This window comes from Acanthochromis polyacanthus, chromosome 3, assembly GCF_021347895.1.
Source record: "Acanthochromis polyacanthus isolate Apoly-LR-REF ecotype Palm Island chromosome 3, KAUST_Apoly_ChrSc, whole genome shotgun sequence".
In the NCBI taxonomy this organism is placed as follows: Eukaryota; Metazoa; Chordata; class Actinopteri; family Pomacentridae; genus Acanthochromis; species Acanthochromis polyacanthus.
Window position 1 is genome coordinate 29,712,417 of NC_067115.1, and position 16,921 is coordinate 29,729,337.

The 16,921-nt window shown below is 38.7% G+C and overlaps 1 protein-coding gene across 1 annotated transcript; it reads right to left on the bottom strand.

The window, feature by feature from the left end:
* Positions 1-5,952: 5,952 nt before the first annotated feature.
* Positions 5,953-16,691, bottom strand: ppm1kb (protein phosphatase, Mg2+/Mn2+ dependent 1Kb). Its single transcript, XM_051946222.1, has 7 exons — positions 16,548-16,691; positions 14,547-15,082; positions 14,351-14,451; positions 12,176-12,341; positions 10,700-10,844; positions 10,128-10,262; positions 5,953-7,902 (listed from the first exon to the last, which is right to left on the bottom strand). The coding sequence occupies exons 2-7, from the start codon at positions 15,014-15,016 to the stop codon at positions 7,771-7,773; spliced, it is 1,149 nt and encodes a 382-aa protein (XP_051802182.1). The 5' UTR covers positions 15,017-15,082; positions 16,548-16,691; the 3' UTR covers positions 5,953-7,770.
* Between the last annotated feature and the right edge of the window lie 230 nt (positions 16,692-16,921).

The window sequence follows — 16,921 nt, forward strand, 5'->3', positions numbered from 1 at the left end:
ATGAGCCAGACAAAAGCATGTATGAGTTCCTCACAGCGGTTTTTAAACCAGGAACAACCACGTGCACTTAAATGATTAAATATTAAAACATTTGATAAAATACGCACAAACTGTACAGGAAAGATCAAAAGCATACTTAAAAAGATAAGATAAACTGATGTTCAGTACTTCTGACTAATTAGTCCCACAGTGGCTAAAGCTGCATTGTTAGAGCAGTAACGAGTGCAAAGATTTATGAAGTGTAGTAAAATACAAATTAACCCAAATAAATACAAACACCAATTACAGAAATGACTGTATTGCACATTCTTTCATGAAGAGAAATATTGAGAGAAGTACGAATACTACTTGGAAAATTACTTAAAACCACTATCACAGAATTTAGTATTTGTAGAGTAAACATTCTGATCATCGGGTGCAAGTGAAATCCCAACAATAAAGGAAAACATGTTACAAGGAAAACTCCTGCACTTAATAGTGTACTTAAGAGAAAAGCATTAACAGATTAATATACTTCAAAATTGCTGTAGCTGGTGTTAAGAACCTAGATGATTTTCCTTTTTCTAACTGCTGTGTTCCTCAAAATGTAGGACAAAATGACTTCTGTGCATCTCAAACAGCCATTTCATTAACTTTCCCTGGTGAAAGAAAAGAACTCGTACACATCAGGAGACACTGTAAGAATTGTCAAAGTAAATAAATCGAAAATAGAATGGAAAACGCATCATTTCTCTCTAAAAGAAAGGGGAAAAGCACCACAAAAGGCAACTAAAGTGAATACAAGAGCTTCAGAATTGTCTTGGAGTATTTTAATTTAGTTACTTTTCACCACTAGTGTGAGGCTGTTTAATACACTGTGTACAAATTAAACACCTAATGCTTTAAAATCTGTGTTTCTAAAGTGCCACATCAGAGGAAAACACATCATAGTAAAACACATGCAGCCAGTTATGGCATAAACTTTGATAGGAAAAGAATTTACTCACAAAACATGCTATATTACTAAATTTAACTGACAGTTTTAACACCAAAGCAGCCATTTTAAGAGTTTTAAAATATCACGTGGGTAAATAATCATGTTTCTGCACATTTCTGTAAAGACATAAGGTTGAAGTTATACCCATCAACCTTTAAAAGGGAAACACTTATTGTACTAAAAGGCACCATCGACATTCTTTATAAGAATACTAATCTTTTTAAACAAATGGATCCAAAATGAACATACAGACTGATGCAATGGATTTTAGATTCAAGTTTGGCACACATTTTTAGACAACATCAGCATGTCAGTTGTAGAAATGCGACGTCCCTTTGTGAGTTGCTATATCAGCTTCAGTTTAAGCCACTTAGTTGGGACCAATCAAGAAACTAGGGGATAAATTCAGTGTAAACAAAAACAGTTATTCCGAGTTGCTGAAAACCATTTCTATTTTATGTTAGGAATTCCATAACATGAGGTTACAAGCTTAATCTTCCATGAAAACAGATATAAACTAGTCCAATAAAAAAAAAATAAAAAAATGTACACATGTAAGTTTTAAGTTTAAGAATAACACATGGCTCCAGTGTCTTGGGCATTGTGGTGCAACAATTTTTCTTTATGTTCTTGCATGTAGATGATTTTAGATCACGTCTAATTTTCAGTTTTGGCGTACATACTAGACATTCTGAGGCATTTATGTTGTAGTGTGTGCACGCTTTACCAAAGTAAATGAGCATATCATGAATATTATCCGTTTTAAACTGATGATGTTGTTCAAAGCCTGTAGTTTAAGGGTCACTCCAGAATTGAGGACTTAATTTTTTTGCAATTTTCTGCTCCTTATTCATTAATAATAGGTAACAAATTATAATGGCTTGATTGGCTCAGCTTAAACATCAATGGTACCATTTTTATTCCATGTCTTTTTGTTGTTTGTTAACACTAATCACAGTAACAGGGTTGCTAATCCATGCTAATGTTAGCTTTTTCTCAGCAGTAGAAGCTAGATATTTAGCTAGCTGCTACTGCTGACCAAGAGGACAAACTTACTGATGGAAAACAATCAAAAGAATTAGTTTTATCCTGGTAATATTCATAATTGGGTTGCATGAGGTAAAGTGAGACATTCAATCAAGGTTGACAATGGTATGAAAATAGGACATAGCTTTGCTCCACCCAATCTTTAGGAAAATTGTTTGACAATGGTAATTTTCCAGCGTTTCATGTGATTTACTGTTTTCCCCTTCTTCTACCAGCTAAAAATGTTATAACACCTGTTGTGGGACATGAATAACTTTAAAAAATTATCCTGATAAAACAAAATCCCACAATGACAATGGAAAAAAATAATCCTAAAAAAAAAAAAAAAAAAAAAAAAAAAAAAAAAAGATTTAAATTTAATTTTAACTGACTTTTCAGATTCAACTTGGCCATCAGGGGTGGGACAGGAGAAAACATCATTTTCAGGGGAACTCCAGATTTATTTGGCATTTAAAAATATTTTCAAACAGTCTTTTCTCCTAGTTGTTTTAGATTTGGTCACAGGACAAGTAAATTTACACAACAACTGCATGTTTTTAGTATTTTGTACATGGATTTTAGCAAATTCGGATGGTGGGATCTAAAATGTCTTCCAATACTGGAATGACTCACAACTTTAGGCGGTTATTTTTTTCTTAGAAAAGCTGAAAAAACAAAAATGCATCGTGTCCAGGTACTGTCGAGAAATGAAATCATTGCTACTGAGTTTAATTGAGACACAGGTGGATTCAATGCACCAAGTGCTGATGCAACACTGGACAAGCCAAAGCGCTGCTGGAGCATATGATTGTGTGTTTTTTTTTTTTTTGCAGAAACCAAATTAAAACAAAACGTAGCAGTTATTCACAAAATGGTCAGCAACAGGTAGATGAAAAGCTTGGAGACTCACCGGGCACTGATGATCAGGGGAGGCTGCTTGTTCAGGAGCTGAGACTGACCGGGCAGACCGATCAGACTGACTATCATCGGCGGGGCCACTGTTCTCAGACATAACGGGTGAACAGCGAATTAACCCTTCGCCTCCCTAATGAAATCAGCTGCAGTTAATCATACAATCACAACATTGCCTTTTAGTGTAGCTTACGAAACACTATAGACAGAAGAAGCTACGTTTTAAAGTCAACTTAACCCCGCACCAAGCTACAAACAGTGAGGCCTGCTGGCGGTCGTGAAGTTCACCGATACCACCACCTAGCTTAATCATGCTAACCGTTACCTTAGCTGGACGTCGAGGAACAATGTAAACTGCAAAAATACAGAAATATTCGTTAACTACCCAACATGTTAATATCCATTAGCGTTCGTTATCTTACGTTTCAATCAATAAAAAGGCAAATGTTACCTATGAATTTGGACACGACCGTGTAGCTTGCTGGCTACCAACCGACTCCAGGGCTGACAGAAACTGAATGCAACGTTCCTTTTATCTAGCAACGATTTCAAGAAAACCCGAAAAAAAACTGCTGTGAGATTTATCGCAACCAATTTCCAAAAGAAGCCTTGAATTGTGAAACCTTTAATTTATTTGTGGAAAAAAAATTAAAAAATAAATAAATACATTTTGAAAAGGAGACCATACTGGACCAGGTTAAATCTAAAACCACTAAGTTCAGACCGGTCAGATCTGGGACTAGATTGTCCTACAGAGGCCCGTCAGATATTTTGAAATACAGTTCGTGATTTGTGGAACATCTATTTCATTTGTGTTGAAAATATAATTACAAAAGAGATTTTTTTTTTTTTGCCCCAGACTATTTACTTTAGACTGGTCAGGTCTGGACTAGATTACCCTACAAAGGCTAAACATAAAAGACAAACTAACAAAACCACAGAAAGGAGATTTTACTTCTTTTTCGCACCAGGACCAAAAAAGACCAGATCTACATTTAAAGTCACTTATCTTAGACTGGTCAGATCTGGACTAGATTACCTTAAACATTTTTTTCAATAGTTTCTGACATATGAAATCTTTATTTTATGTTTAAAAATGCAACAACAAAAAAGATTCTACTTCTTTTTCACAACAGGACTGCATTAAACCAAGTCTAGATCTAAAACCACATAGCTTCAACTGGCTAGATATGGACTAGTTTCCCTAAGAAGACTAAAACATGTTTAAAAACACAGTTTCAGATTTGCAAAGCCTTTAATTTGTTTTTGAAAATGCAACAAAAGGGAAATGTCACAGCTTTTTTCATTTACACCACATTAGACCAGGTCTAGATCTAAAACCAGTATAGATGGGTCAATATTTGTGAAAATGCATCATTTCTAAGTTTAACTGCTGTATTTCATGTAGGCCACATTATACCAAGTTAAGGGCTCAAACCTGTCAGCATATAGATGGGCCAAATCTGGACAAGATTGTAAAAAGGTAGAAGACAGCAGAAAATATCTTGTAAACCGAGTCACATATTTGTAAAACGTAGTATTCTATTTGCAAAAATGCAAAAAAAAAAAAGGAGTAGATTTCACAGTCTATTTTTCACATGTAGACAGCATTACACCAAGTTCAGATCAAAACCCATCATGTATAGACAGGTGAAACCTGGACTAGATCCCAGTAAAGCTAAAGATTATTTCAAACACAGTTGGTCAAAAAATTTGGACACACCTTCTCATTTAATGGTTTTTCTTTATTTTTACTACTTTCTACATTGTAGAGTCTCACTGAAGGCATCAAAGCTATGAAGCAAGATGTATGTAATTATGTAGCAAACAAACAATTGTGAAATAACTCTAAATGTTTTATATTTTAGATTCTTAAAAGTAGCCACCCTTTGCTTTGATTACTGATTTGCACACTCTTGGCCTTCATTTAATGAGCTTCATGAGGTAGTCACCTGGAATGGTTTTCACTTCACAGATGTTTCTTGTCAAGGGTCATTTGTGGAATTTTTTGCCTTCTTAATGGGGTTGGGACCATCAGTTGTGTTGTGCAAAAGTCACGTTGGTACACAGTTGACAGCCCTACTTGACAACTGTTAGAATCCATATTATGGCAAGAACCATTCAGTTGAGTCAAGAGAAACCACAGTCCATCATTACTTTAAGAACTGAAGGTCAGTCAGTCTGGAAAATTGCAAAAACTTTGAATGTATCCTCAGTGCAGACACAAAAAACATCAAGCGCTACGAACAAACTGGCTCACAGGAGGACCGCCCCAGGAAAGGAAGACCAAGAGTCACCTCTGATGTTGAGAAGTTCGTCTGAGTCACCAGCCTCAGAAATGGAAAGTTAACAGCAGCTCAGATTAGAGCCCAGATAAATGCCACACAGCGTTCTAGTAGCAGACACATCTCTACATCAACTGTTCAGAGGAGACTGACCAATCAGACCTTTATGGTCAAACAGCTGCTAAGAAACCACTACTGAGGAAAAGCAACAAGCAGAAGAGATTTGTTTGGGACAAGAAACACAAGGAATCGACATTAGACCAGTGGAAATCTGTGCTTTGGTCTCTGGGAACTCCTTCAAGACTGTTGGAAACCCATTTCAGGTGCTACCTCATGAAGCTCATGGAGAGAATGCCAAGAGTGTGTAAAGCAGTAATCAAAGCAAAGGGTGGCTATTTTTGAAGAATCTAAAATATAACGCATGTTTGACTTATTTGACTTTGTGTTTTCTACATAATTCCATAGGTGTTCATTCATAGTTCTGATGCATTCAGTGACAATCTACAATGTAAAGTCATGAAAATAAAAAAACAACATCGAACAAGGTGTGTCCAAACTTTTGACTTGTAGTGTGTATGTGTGATAGCCATTAAACATTTTTGTGTATATTCTCAGAGTAAAGGTGCACAAAGTAATCCTGTTGACTATATTATATATAAGATAAAGCATTTGGACATTCTGGTTTTATGACTGACAACTAGCCCCAACCTTACCACACTGCTAGTAGTAGCTACAGTACAACAAGAACAACACTTTTAATGTATAATCTTTAATTGAAGTGTCACAAGCCATTTATACCAGTAATACAGTACTGACAGTGTTGCTGAAACAGTCACATTTAGGTCCCAGGTACAGATCCACAGAGCGAGAGATTACAATTGAAAGGCAGTGACATAAAACACAGTAAAATACCGAGTGAACACGCAGAAAAACTTTAACGGATGAGGACGTGTTAAGCATAGACAAAGTCTTCAGGGTAAGTCAAGGTTTCATTCAACACATAAATAAGGAAGAAAAATACTATTTACACAACACTTGTAAATGAAGTGTGAAGAAAAGCTGAAGAAAACACAACATTAGCAACTCTCACAGATGCAGTAAAATCAACGATAAATAGGAAGCGCTGGATCTGTTGTGCTTAAAAAACAAAGATAGGATCATACCAAGAGTGAACAAAAACGGTACAGTCTACTTAAAAGGTTTACGTCTGCCTCACTTTGGAAAATGCATCCACTCACATTGAATCAGCCACAACAACCTCTACAGCATAATTACTCCTCTACCCCACAGGCTTCAATTGTATTATTTAGTCATGGAGGGCATTAAAGCAAACATTCACACTGTCATCCATGGCTCTTAGCTGAACAGTTCTTTAGTGTTGCATTAAGTGTGCTTTGCTCTGTCTGAGTGACACCTAAATGGTGCAATTACTGATTAGAAAGAAGCTACAATCAAAGTGAGCACCTACGCCAAGGTTCTGCACGTGTGAAACAGGTTTAGCTGAGATATTGAGAAAATGTAACAGAGAACTATCTGTTTTACAGATGTACATAATAGAATTATTTACAAAACATACACTATACATTTCTGTACCCCGAGCACTTCCTCGTGCCCCGACAAGACCGGTTTAAATTCAGTACAGATGTGAACACGTATACAAGCTTGAACGATGCTGACGCTGCACTAACCGTGAATTTCTTATTTTTGTACATGTCAAGTTCAACCAAGAAATGCTGTTCAAGGTCGTGCAAATCTCCATCAAAGCTCGTCAGTGGTGCCTCAGTGAGTGTTCTAAAAACACAGAAAATATCAAGTGTTGAAGTTTCTTGTGTGGGAGATTAGTTTAGATGAGGAAATCTTTTAAGAAAAATCACATATGATCTAATTTAGAAGCTTTGACACTCCAATTGACACGCAATCGTTAAGACCCACTCAGTGACTTAATTTATTCACAATATTCATATGTGGGTTGTTCAAAAAGTCAAGAGGTTCTATGTACGAGGACTTAATTCAAATTACAGACACATTACTGCAGTTCAGTTCTATTTTCCCCACTCTCTTTAATCCAATCGTTAGCATTGAGAAATGGTGCAAAATCAAATATTAAAATCTGCACCTGTTTAAAATGGTGAACTCCAGACATGCAAGTTATCCAAGTGAAGTTACCGTCGAAATTTAAAGTGCAAATTTGGGCATGAACAGCTCGACAGCCAAAAAAGAAAGTATTTGAATGACAGACAGTCAGGAATTGTCACTACTGTAGAGCTGGCTGCATGTCTGTCATCACGAATTCCTGTCTGCCATTCACACACTCCTCAGCTCTGCCCACTTTGAGGTCATTGGCTTACTGGTAGATAAAACCTTGAAGAAAGAGGGAGCTTGTTATTATTTAGTGCACATCATGAATTCAGGGTCTAATAAACACAATGTCCAGCTAAATAACACGTTGTAGCCATCAGGCATCATCGTTGGGGCAAACCACTCTTTATATAGTTTCTCCAAGGGCACCTATTGTATTGCACACATTAACGGGGTCCATAGACCACACCTTTAAATCCACCATCCTGCCGACTACGCCCAGCGACCGCTGGACACGATACTTCTGCTGAAGGAGAAGCTTGCGTCCGAACTCTTGTGTTTTCCCCAAGCACCGAACGGCACCACGATGATTGTGCTGTTGTCCTCTGAACCATACTGCAGAGCCTAAGAAAGAAGAGAACCAGAGTGAAAAAAACCCCCCATCAACATACGCAGAAATGTCTACTCACAGGTGAGACAAAGTTCCCAGCTTTGCGGACACGGTGTGCACGAGATGTTACAGGGTTTCTGCAGAAATCAGACTTAATGCTTTTTAACTGTAAAAAATTTAATGCCATGACTGCGAAAACAACAAATTACACTGGCTTGTTTTGTTTTGTTTTTTTGCAAAAGATGATTTTTATATGAAAACTGTCCCTACATTTCACTATTTCTGAATCCGATAACCGCCCCTGACCACCCATGGGCTGTAGTTATTCTCTGAAATCCACATTTTCTGGCTATTGTTGCTGGAATTTGTATTTCCCCATTTCCCAGCTCCCCTCCACCTGATCCAGCCTGTTGGTACCCGACCGGGTGGAACAATTATCTCAGTGCTTCAGCATGTTCACGCAGATGCACATAGCTGATACATTGCATTCTATAATTATATATCATGATCAAATATTTTTCTGAAAACTGAACAATATTTTTTAAAGCCACTGAGAATCAAATTTAATGATTTTGAATGCCATTTAGGCCATAATATTCACAAAATAAATTTAATGACTACTAATGCTTTTTAATGCCCTGCAGAAACCCTGTTTTACTCTCATCAACTTTTTTTGTTGATGAATGAAATGGCTGCATTTTATGTGAAAGCTGTTACTAATAATCCTGCAATAACTCTTCAATAGAATTTACGCTGGTTTACAACACACAAATCTACTGATTCACTTGCACAACACTCCCCTGATAATCTATACAGTTTCCTGCTCAACAACAAACAGCAGGCAGACACAGCTGGTCTTAAGTTGGTGAACACTAGTGCTGAATGATGAATTGATTTAAAACTTGAAACACTGCAATCATCAAATTGCAAAGGATGCAGTTTAGGATATGCAATGCATGTCATTTTAACTGTCGAATCAACGGTTTTACAAATTCATGCCGTCCTACTTGGGTAACAGTCACACTTTTATTTGTTTTTCATGTGGTAATGCTTTGTCACATTTTAAATCTGTAATGTCAGCACTGAACTGAAGCATGACTTAAAAAAAAAAAAAATTATGGGCGCCCGTATAGCTGAAGGGGTTAAGCTGTCTTTGCTGCACGTCTTCCCACCACTTGTCTCGTCTCCCCTCCACCTATTAATAAAAGCCAAAAAAAGGCAAAAAAAAAAAAAACTACAAATCAAATCGAGACTACCCATCAGAAAAATTGCAGTTAGACATTTTCCTGCATTGCTCCAATCACAGTGGAGAACGTAGCAGCTCAAGAGTCACATATTTCCCTTTGTAGTTGTCAGAAATCTTCAGGAGAAAACAAAGCAAATGCTACACTGGTCTTCATCAGGTGGCCTGACACACAACTTCAAATGGATGCTAAAGTTGCTCTGTGTGAGGTACTGTATGAGTGGCCCCAGACCACTAAGCCTAGTCCACCCCACAATGCTGGGAGCTCAGAGGGAGAGTCTCTCCCTGATGAACACAAGTGTTCTGATGACAGCAAACTCACTGCCCAGTCAAGGATTCGGGTTGCCCGCTGTCCACCTTTAGGTTCAGGGCTGATAGATGGATGCCACGAAGATGAATTTGAGCTCATAGAGTATTTTTGGTGAGTGTTCTTAATTCAGAAAAAAAGCTTGAAGAGTAGTATGTCAATAAATGCCTCATCTGGCCACCCCTGTGACAAGTTTCTAGAGGTGCCTCTGCCCTCAGGTGGCCAAAAATAAATATATCAATGAATGCAGAGGCATGGCTAAGTTTAATAGCATAATAATGGGATTTCTACACATACTGTGTGACAAACACTAGTGATTAAAAGGCTGCACTACTGACATATTTAGACACTAAATAAAGTTGAGATGAATTTTCACAACCTTGTAACTTCCAAACCTGAGGGCATGATCAGGATTTCTCTGAAAATCTTTGAACAGCATGTGTAGATGCTAGGTTCATGACTCAACCTGCTGATCAGTGTGACACAGATTTTATAAGTATTTTCATTTGTCTGTTTGACACAACATGTAAGCATTGATTTCAAATGCGTAATGCAAATCTCAGCCATGAGCAACAATGAACAAGTTCCTCATCCACTCAGCACGGCATAAACCCACAGTGTCTCACCTGTCATACACATTTTCTCGGGGGTTTACTGCACATATTAGCTGTCATGTATAACCATTTTACCTGGTCAGATATTCTCTGAGCTGCCTCTTTGGGGTCGTGGCATTGGTTGATGACGTTGCAGATTTCCTGGCTGTTCATAATGAAGTTAACGCCATCTGTGGTCAGCGCCAGGAATGCATCATGGACATGGTGCAACTAAGGAAACAACAAGCAACGTTTAACAACATTTCGATCATGTGAACACGACCTTTACAGAGCTGTTTATTAGAGGACATCATGAGAAAGTAGAAATATTTTAAAAGGGAAATTAAGTCAACGCAAAGACAGATAATAATCATAAGACCTAATGAATGAAATCTTTAACAACTCAAGATGACATGTCTTCTAAGACTCAAGAGATGTGTGTCACTGGTCATACAGATTAGTATGCTAACGGACAGGACAGCATTGATTCAAAATGATGCCCAGATGTTCAGTATTCATTGTGAACTGTTTACTTTTAACATGGCAGAAACGTGAACAGAAACATCAAACATTACCATAATGATCATATTCATAGCTAGCAGTTTAACATACAGAAATGACAGTTAAGAAATGTGTAGCAGCTCATTTCGAAAGACCACTAAACCTACCGATAGTCTTTTGGTCTCAGGCTCAGCAATAACTCCCATGTTCTTCAGGTCAAAGTCTCCAATACTGCGCGTCATTGCCAACCTGCCGTTGACATTTGGTTGCCCCAGACTATTCCAGGTGATAAAACCCCCACTCTTCTTTATCCTGGCGGCAGGTGCAAATTGAGACAAAAATGACCAAAGTTCAGAGAGAAACAGAATTACGCTTCTGGCAATACTAATAGACTGTTTAGGTCACATGCGGAAATAATGCTACGGGGTGCATGTAGTGCAACTTCTAAATGTGCTTTGAAGACTTCAGCTGTCAATCCTTATCTGTAAAGGGTCAAAACATATTATTCAGTATCAAAAGGACTTTCTGTCATCAATCAAAATGAATCTCTTCAAGGACCATTATGTTCTATGCAACTTCTCCTCGCCAATACATTTTGTGATAACTTCCCAATGTGGTTTTCTGGATACATCTTGATATCATGTATAAGGCTGCAGGGGCGCTGTGGTGTATTGTAAATATACAGTATAGTACAGAGGTTTTGTACATACATAGTGTGGTGCAGGGGTATTCAACTAAAACTCAAAGCCATGGGAAGCCCACATGTATTTAGTTGATGATGCAGAAATCACATAAATATGTTTTCATGTTTGGTCCATTTAAACTGCTGGTTTCAAACAAAAATAAGAAAACTGAGCAATTTATTAGTACTTATTAGAGAATATTCAATCATTAACTTTAGTTTCACTTCAATTTGGTCACAAATTTAAGTGATTTCCTTCATTATGAGAGTGTCAGACCTACATGCTCTTCAATAATATCGTGTTTGAATATGTGAAGTTTAATAATTTTATTGTGTAGTTGTCTGTTATCAATAATTAGCTGCATTGATCGGTAAAATAAATAAGTTAACGCATGATTAACAGTTTCCTACCAGCATTCCTGTCTTACATCATTTCCAGTCGCAGCTTTTTACCGTCATAAATGTGTATGTTCCTCATTGTTCTCCATTAAAACAGCCTGTTTGTAATCAGTTCATTTTGTGCAGAAAATGAGTCAAATGATCGTTAAACGCTCCTGTTTGTGTGACGAGATTGAAGCAGAAAGTCTGAGTTGACAAAGAAAGTTAAAAACCGCCTTCATCCCTGTTAACTCTGACTGAGGTTTTAGTTTTTGTCGACTCACACAAAGAAAGTCTGAGTGTTAAACTGCCTTCATAGTTCAGCCTCTGATCTGCTAAATGCTGTAAACACTAGAAAAGCTGCACCGGTTAAAATAGAAGCGTCCTGTCAAATTTAAAATCCTCTTATAATTTATTGATTATAGGTCCAGGTCCTTATAGAATGAAGTCTGGGTCCAGACTAGTTAATGACCTGGGTTCTTGTATGTTGTGGATTAAACGAAGCCTCAATTCAGAGAATTTTGCCTCGAGGAATTTTAGTAATCAAATTACTTGAAGAATCGCTTCAGTCCTGACCATGTACCTCTCTTTCTCGTCCTTCCTTTCAGGAGTGTGGTCAACAGTGAGTTTCAGGGCCTTGCCTCTGCGGCACAACATGGCACGACTGTCACCCACACTGGCAACCACCAGCTCGATGCCGTCCCTCAGCAGGGCCACAGTGGCGGTGGTTCCTGCGTTCGTCCCGGCGACTACAGAGACATGAACGGACACATCAGAGGTGGAACGAGCCCTGGAGGTCCACACAGAAAAGTCACCTTGGTCGCAACAACTACATAGTGTATCTCACACTCACATCCGCACACTGAAACATAAACACATGGGTGGGAAGTTGTATAGTGAGACTTACAGCAAACTACAGATTACACTGTAAACAATAGAGGAGGAGGAAGTCACACATGCAGGTTGAACTGTTGCAGCATGAAGTTGAGGTCCAGAGGAAATTTGACAACATTTAAGTCTAAAACTGAACCTAAAAATGATAAATGTCATCAACTGACATGATACTTGTAAGAGTAGAGTACTGAGCTGGGCCCTCAAAAAGTCAAACATAAACTCATGTAAAAATGCTTCATGTTGTCCATTTATACCACTAGAATTATGGAAAATGGAACACTTGTCACTCACAATGAAAATTATAGCAAATTGAATTACTTACTGTTTACAATCATGATTTCTAATGACTTTTATTATTGCAGACAAACAGTATCATGTCTTTTAACATTGAAGCTAACAAGTATTTCCTGCCAACCATTTGAGTTTGGCAAGAAATCAATCAATCAATCAATCAGTCCTTTATTGTCATTGCACACTTTTATATACAATGAAATTTCATTTGAGCGGCCCTGCCAATGGCAGCTCTGGCTGCAGCACCGTTGGGAGCGCGCCTGTCTTCTAGGGCAGAATTATGACTTACAACACTTAACTTCAGCTTTTTAAGGGATGACAAACTGACGGCTGGCATTAGTAGATCTGGTGTAGACCTTTCTCTCTCCAAAGAAATGAATGAAATGACTAGCTGGAGATTTTAGAGATTTTAAGACTGTTTTTGTTTCTAGCCTAAACATGCTGCGTTTCATGGACTTGATTTCTCACTGACAACATACATCTCATACAACTTTTCAAACTGAAGCACTGTCTCACAAGAAGCGTTGCATACACTTGGTGAGAGGAGAAAAGAGGAAGAGAGAGAGAGAGGAGTAGAGGAGTTAGAGAAAGATAGGGAACCTTCCAGTAGTCCAGGATTTAGGACCCGCTGGACTCTCCTTCAATATCTAGCCTCTCGTCATCCACATTGGTGCCAAGGGCCTCCAGCTCTTAGCTGGATCAGCAGCTGCCGTAGATAACATGCACACACACATACAGGCATATTGGGACATTTCACACAGCGTGGCCGATGTATGGCCACATAACAGGAAAACTAGCTTTTATATCAACAGGTAATCATAGCGGTGGTTGAGAAAAATTAAGATAATCTGATGAGTTTCTACATGGCTAGGGCAAAAATGTAAACCAGGATTTATAAGAAAAATGATTTGCATATTTTTTTGAGGTAAGCTCAAATTACAGTTACTGTAATTTCAATGCTTGTACTAAACAATATACTATGCAGCCTGAGAAAATATAAACACACAGGTAACAAATTAAAGGAAAAAAACAACATTCACCACACAAGCTGTTTGAGAATCTTCAGCGTTTGTTGGCATGGGCTCTACAAGTTTTTTACTGAAAAATGCGCATGCCATTGTTTCTATCGTTCAGGGTTTCTGGTAAGGGTGATGGAGTCTGCTGATTAACACACCATTTCAAAATCTCACAAAGGTCTTTAGGGTGGTCCAAGAGTGGGAAACTGTGACATCACACTCTTCAGGATCCATATATATTATGTTTGTCCCCACATGTACTCAGGTTGTTCCTTTAATTTGCTGCCTGTCTTTATGTGTAAATTCTTTACTGGAATCAGTGAAGCACTAGTGTTCGCTTGACTTGTAGTTTGTCTATTGTTCATCAATTAATGGGTAACTAAGTGAATGACAGACCTCTAATTAAAGTGTTTAGCCATGTCAGTTAGGAAATCAGAGTCCCAGTAGGACAAGCAAATTCAGTTTGAAGAGAGAAGCAAAAAGTGTCATTACATATATGTATGTGTGTACATGCAGTGCACACGGTGTCTAAGTGCATGTAACATGAAAGAACCTACCGCTTGGAGAGAAGTGTAAGTGCTTCGCAAGAGCTTTGTCTACTTCAAGGAAGGCCTTTGTTAAAACTAATTCCAGATTGTCCTCTGCTGCCACAAAGTCCCTAAAAACAACGTGAAAAATAATCAAGGTTACAGACGTGTGAAATATAACACTCAAACTGTGATGCGGCTACACGTTAGCAGCAGGTTTCCTTACTTAATGAACTTCTCCATGTATTTTTCACAAAAGTCAGCCGCCTCTGGTCCGCCATGCCCATCAAACACAGCAAAGTAGAGGATGTTGTCGGTCATTTGGGAGACCTGGTAGCGATCTTCATTCCCTTTGCGTTGACCAATGAGCGAGGCACAGCCCACCTTCGATAGGCTAACTTTGGGAATGGGTTTGCCATAACGAATGCTGGAGGGCAGCAAGATGGGCTCATCAATACGATTGTCCCAGATGCCAAACGAATCCCAGGTGGTGGGGCGACCACTGCTGTCAGCATCAAAGCGTGTGTTGCTGTGCCGTCTTCCTGAAGGGCTGAAAAGTTTTCTGTGGAAGACTGTGAACTGCAGGTGGCTGTCGTGCTGGAGTGAGAATGGGACTAGGGCTGTCTGTAAAAGGCCAACGCGACCCACATGAGGACCACTGCACCTTGCCAGGCGCACGAGACAGGCTGCTGACATCACCCTGACAGCACAAACACCAGGGAAGCTCTGGATGGAGTTGTAGAGGAATGTGCTGTCCAAACACTGAAGAGAAATTTGTTAGTTAGACAGGATACGGAATTTTACTGAACATTAACAAACTAAAATCTTTTTGTTTATTCAGAAGGGGAGGAGGAGGGGGGTTGCAGTACCTGAATGCAGGTGTTTTCATCACCCCCGTTTTACTGGGGCTAAAGGTCTCTTCACACTAGAAATGATTGAACACGTGCTTTGATTTCCTCATATTTCAGGTAGAAACTAGTCATCAGGATTCAAATCTTTCTTTTTTTTAAACAAAAGTTCAGCTACAACAGCTGACTGAAAATTGATCAGTAACTTATCAAAAACTTTGACATGTTTTAGTTATTCCCATCCATCCATTATCTATACACCGCCTGATCCTCATTAGGGTCGCATGGGGGCTGGAGCCTATCCAAGTTGACTTAGGACGAAGGTAGAGGACACCATGGACAGGTCACCAGTCTAAACAATCACACTTGCATTCACACCTACAACAATTTATAGCTACCAATTAACCTGAGCATGCTTTTGGACTGTGGGAGGAAGCTGGAGTACCCAGAAAAAAAAACACACACAGGGAGAATATGCAAACTCCATGCATAAAGATCCTGGGAATGCAAACCAGAGATCTTCTAGCTGTGAGGCAAAAGTGCTAACCACCAAGCCACTGTGCAGCCCTATTTATTTATTAAGCAATCAAAACATGTTAAATATCCACTGGTTCCAGACTATCTGCTATCAACATCTGAAGGTTTTCTTGACAATAACAATGCGGTTATTTCTGGACTAAACACTGGTAAGTGGCTCAGTTTACCCTGTGACCAATTCTCTGACAAAAAAAAGATAGTGGGTCTCGAGTTCACATATTCCAAAACTCACCATAGTAAGTTATGAGTTAATCAAAATGCAATTCTTTCCAAATACCTTTAAGTTTATTACATGTATTTAACAGAGAAGTTTGGCTAAATGATGGAAAAATGCATTTGGTGTGTATAAATAACATTTCAATTTTATTTACGTGTCTGCGACACCACTGACGATGCCTCCTAAAAATTTAACAGCATCGAGTAATGTTTATAATATACTAAAAATAGCAACACATATAAACAATATGCGGACATCAAGACACACAGCTAGCGTCAACGCTAACGAATGATGCAACTACTGACAGTAATGAAGCTAGCAGCTTGCACCACACCATACTATTAGGACGATAACATAAACAAATTGTGGAAGTGTGCGTCTCGGTTAGAATACTTTCACGGCCCCAAAATAAAATGCAGTTTAATAAATGCAGTAATGAAAAACGTCATTTGACTAACGTTAACGTTTAAAGCGTCTTTAGTGTTAGCATTCACGAGCTAACTGTAAAACGACAGCTATCTTTAGCTGAGTGGCTAGCTAGATGGTTAGCCTGAGCGAGAAGCCCCCTACCATTTCCGACGCTTTCACCTTGACCTTTTAGCTGTTAGCTACATAAAAATCATACCTCGAGTATTTAAAGTGTATAAATATGCTTCAGTCTTCTGCCGGCTTGTTAAGGAGTGGCGAACAAATAGCTGAATGAAAACCGCCGCCCTCGTCTCCGTGTTGTTTCTTCAATGTTATCAAACAACTCCTGTGATCTGACCGCGCCAATCAGGATGCTGCGAAAGTCTACGCCTCCTTTGACGCCCCGCGAACTCTGCATATGATTGGCCAATGAAATGATTATTGACAGCTGTGTGGACCAATCATTAAGCGCAAATTCGGCCCTCGGCAACCAGTCAGAGGAGGAATCTATAAACGACCAGTGAAAATATGCTGATTTTCTCACTAAAATTCTTCTTAATTCACAGCTTTTTTTCTCTGCATAGTTGAAGC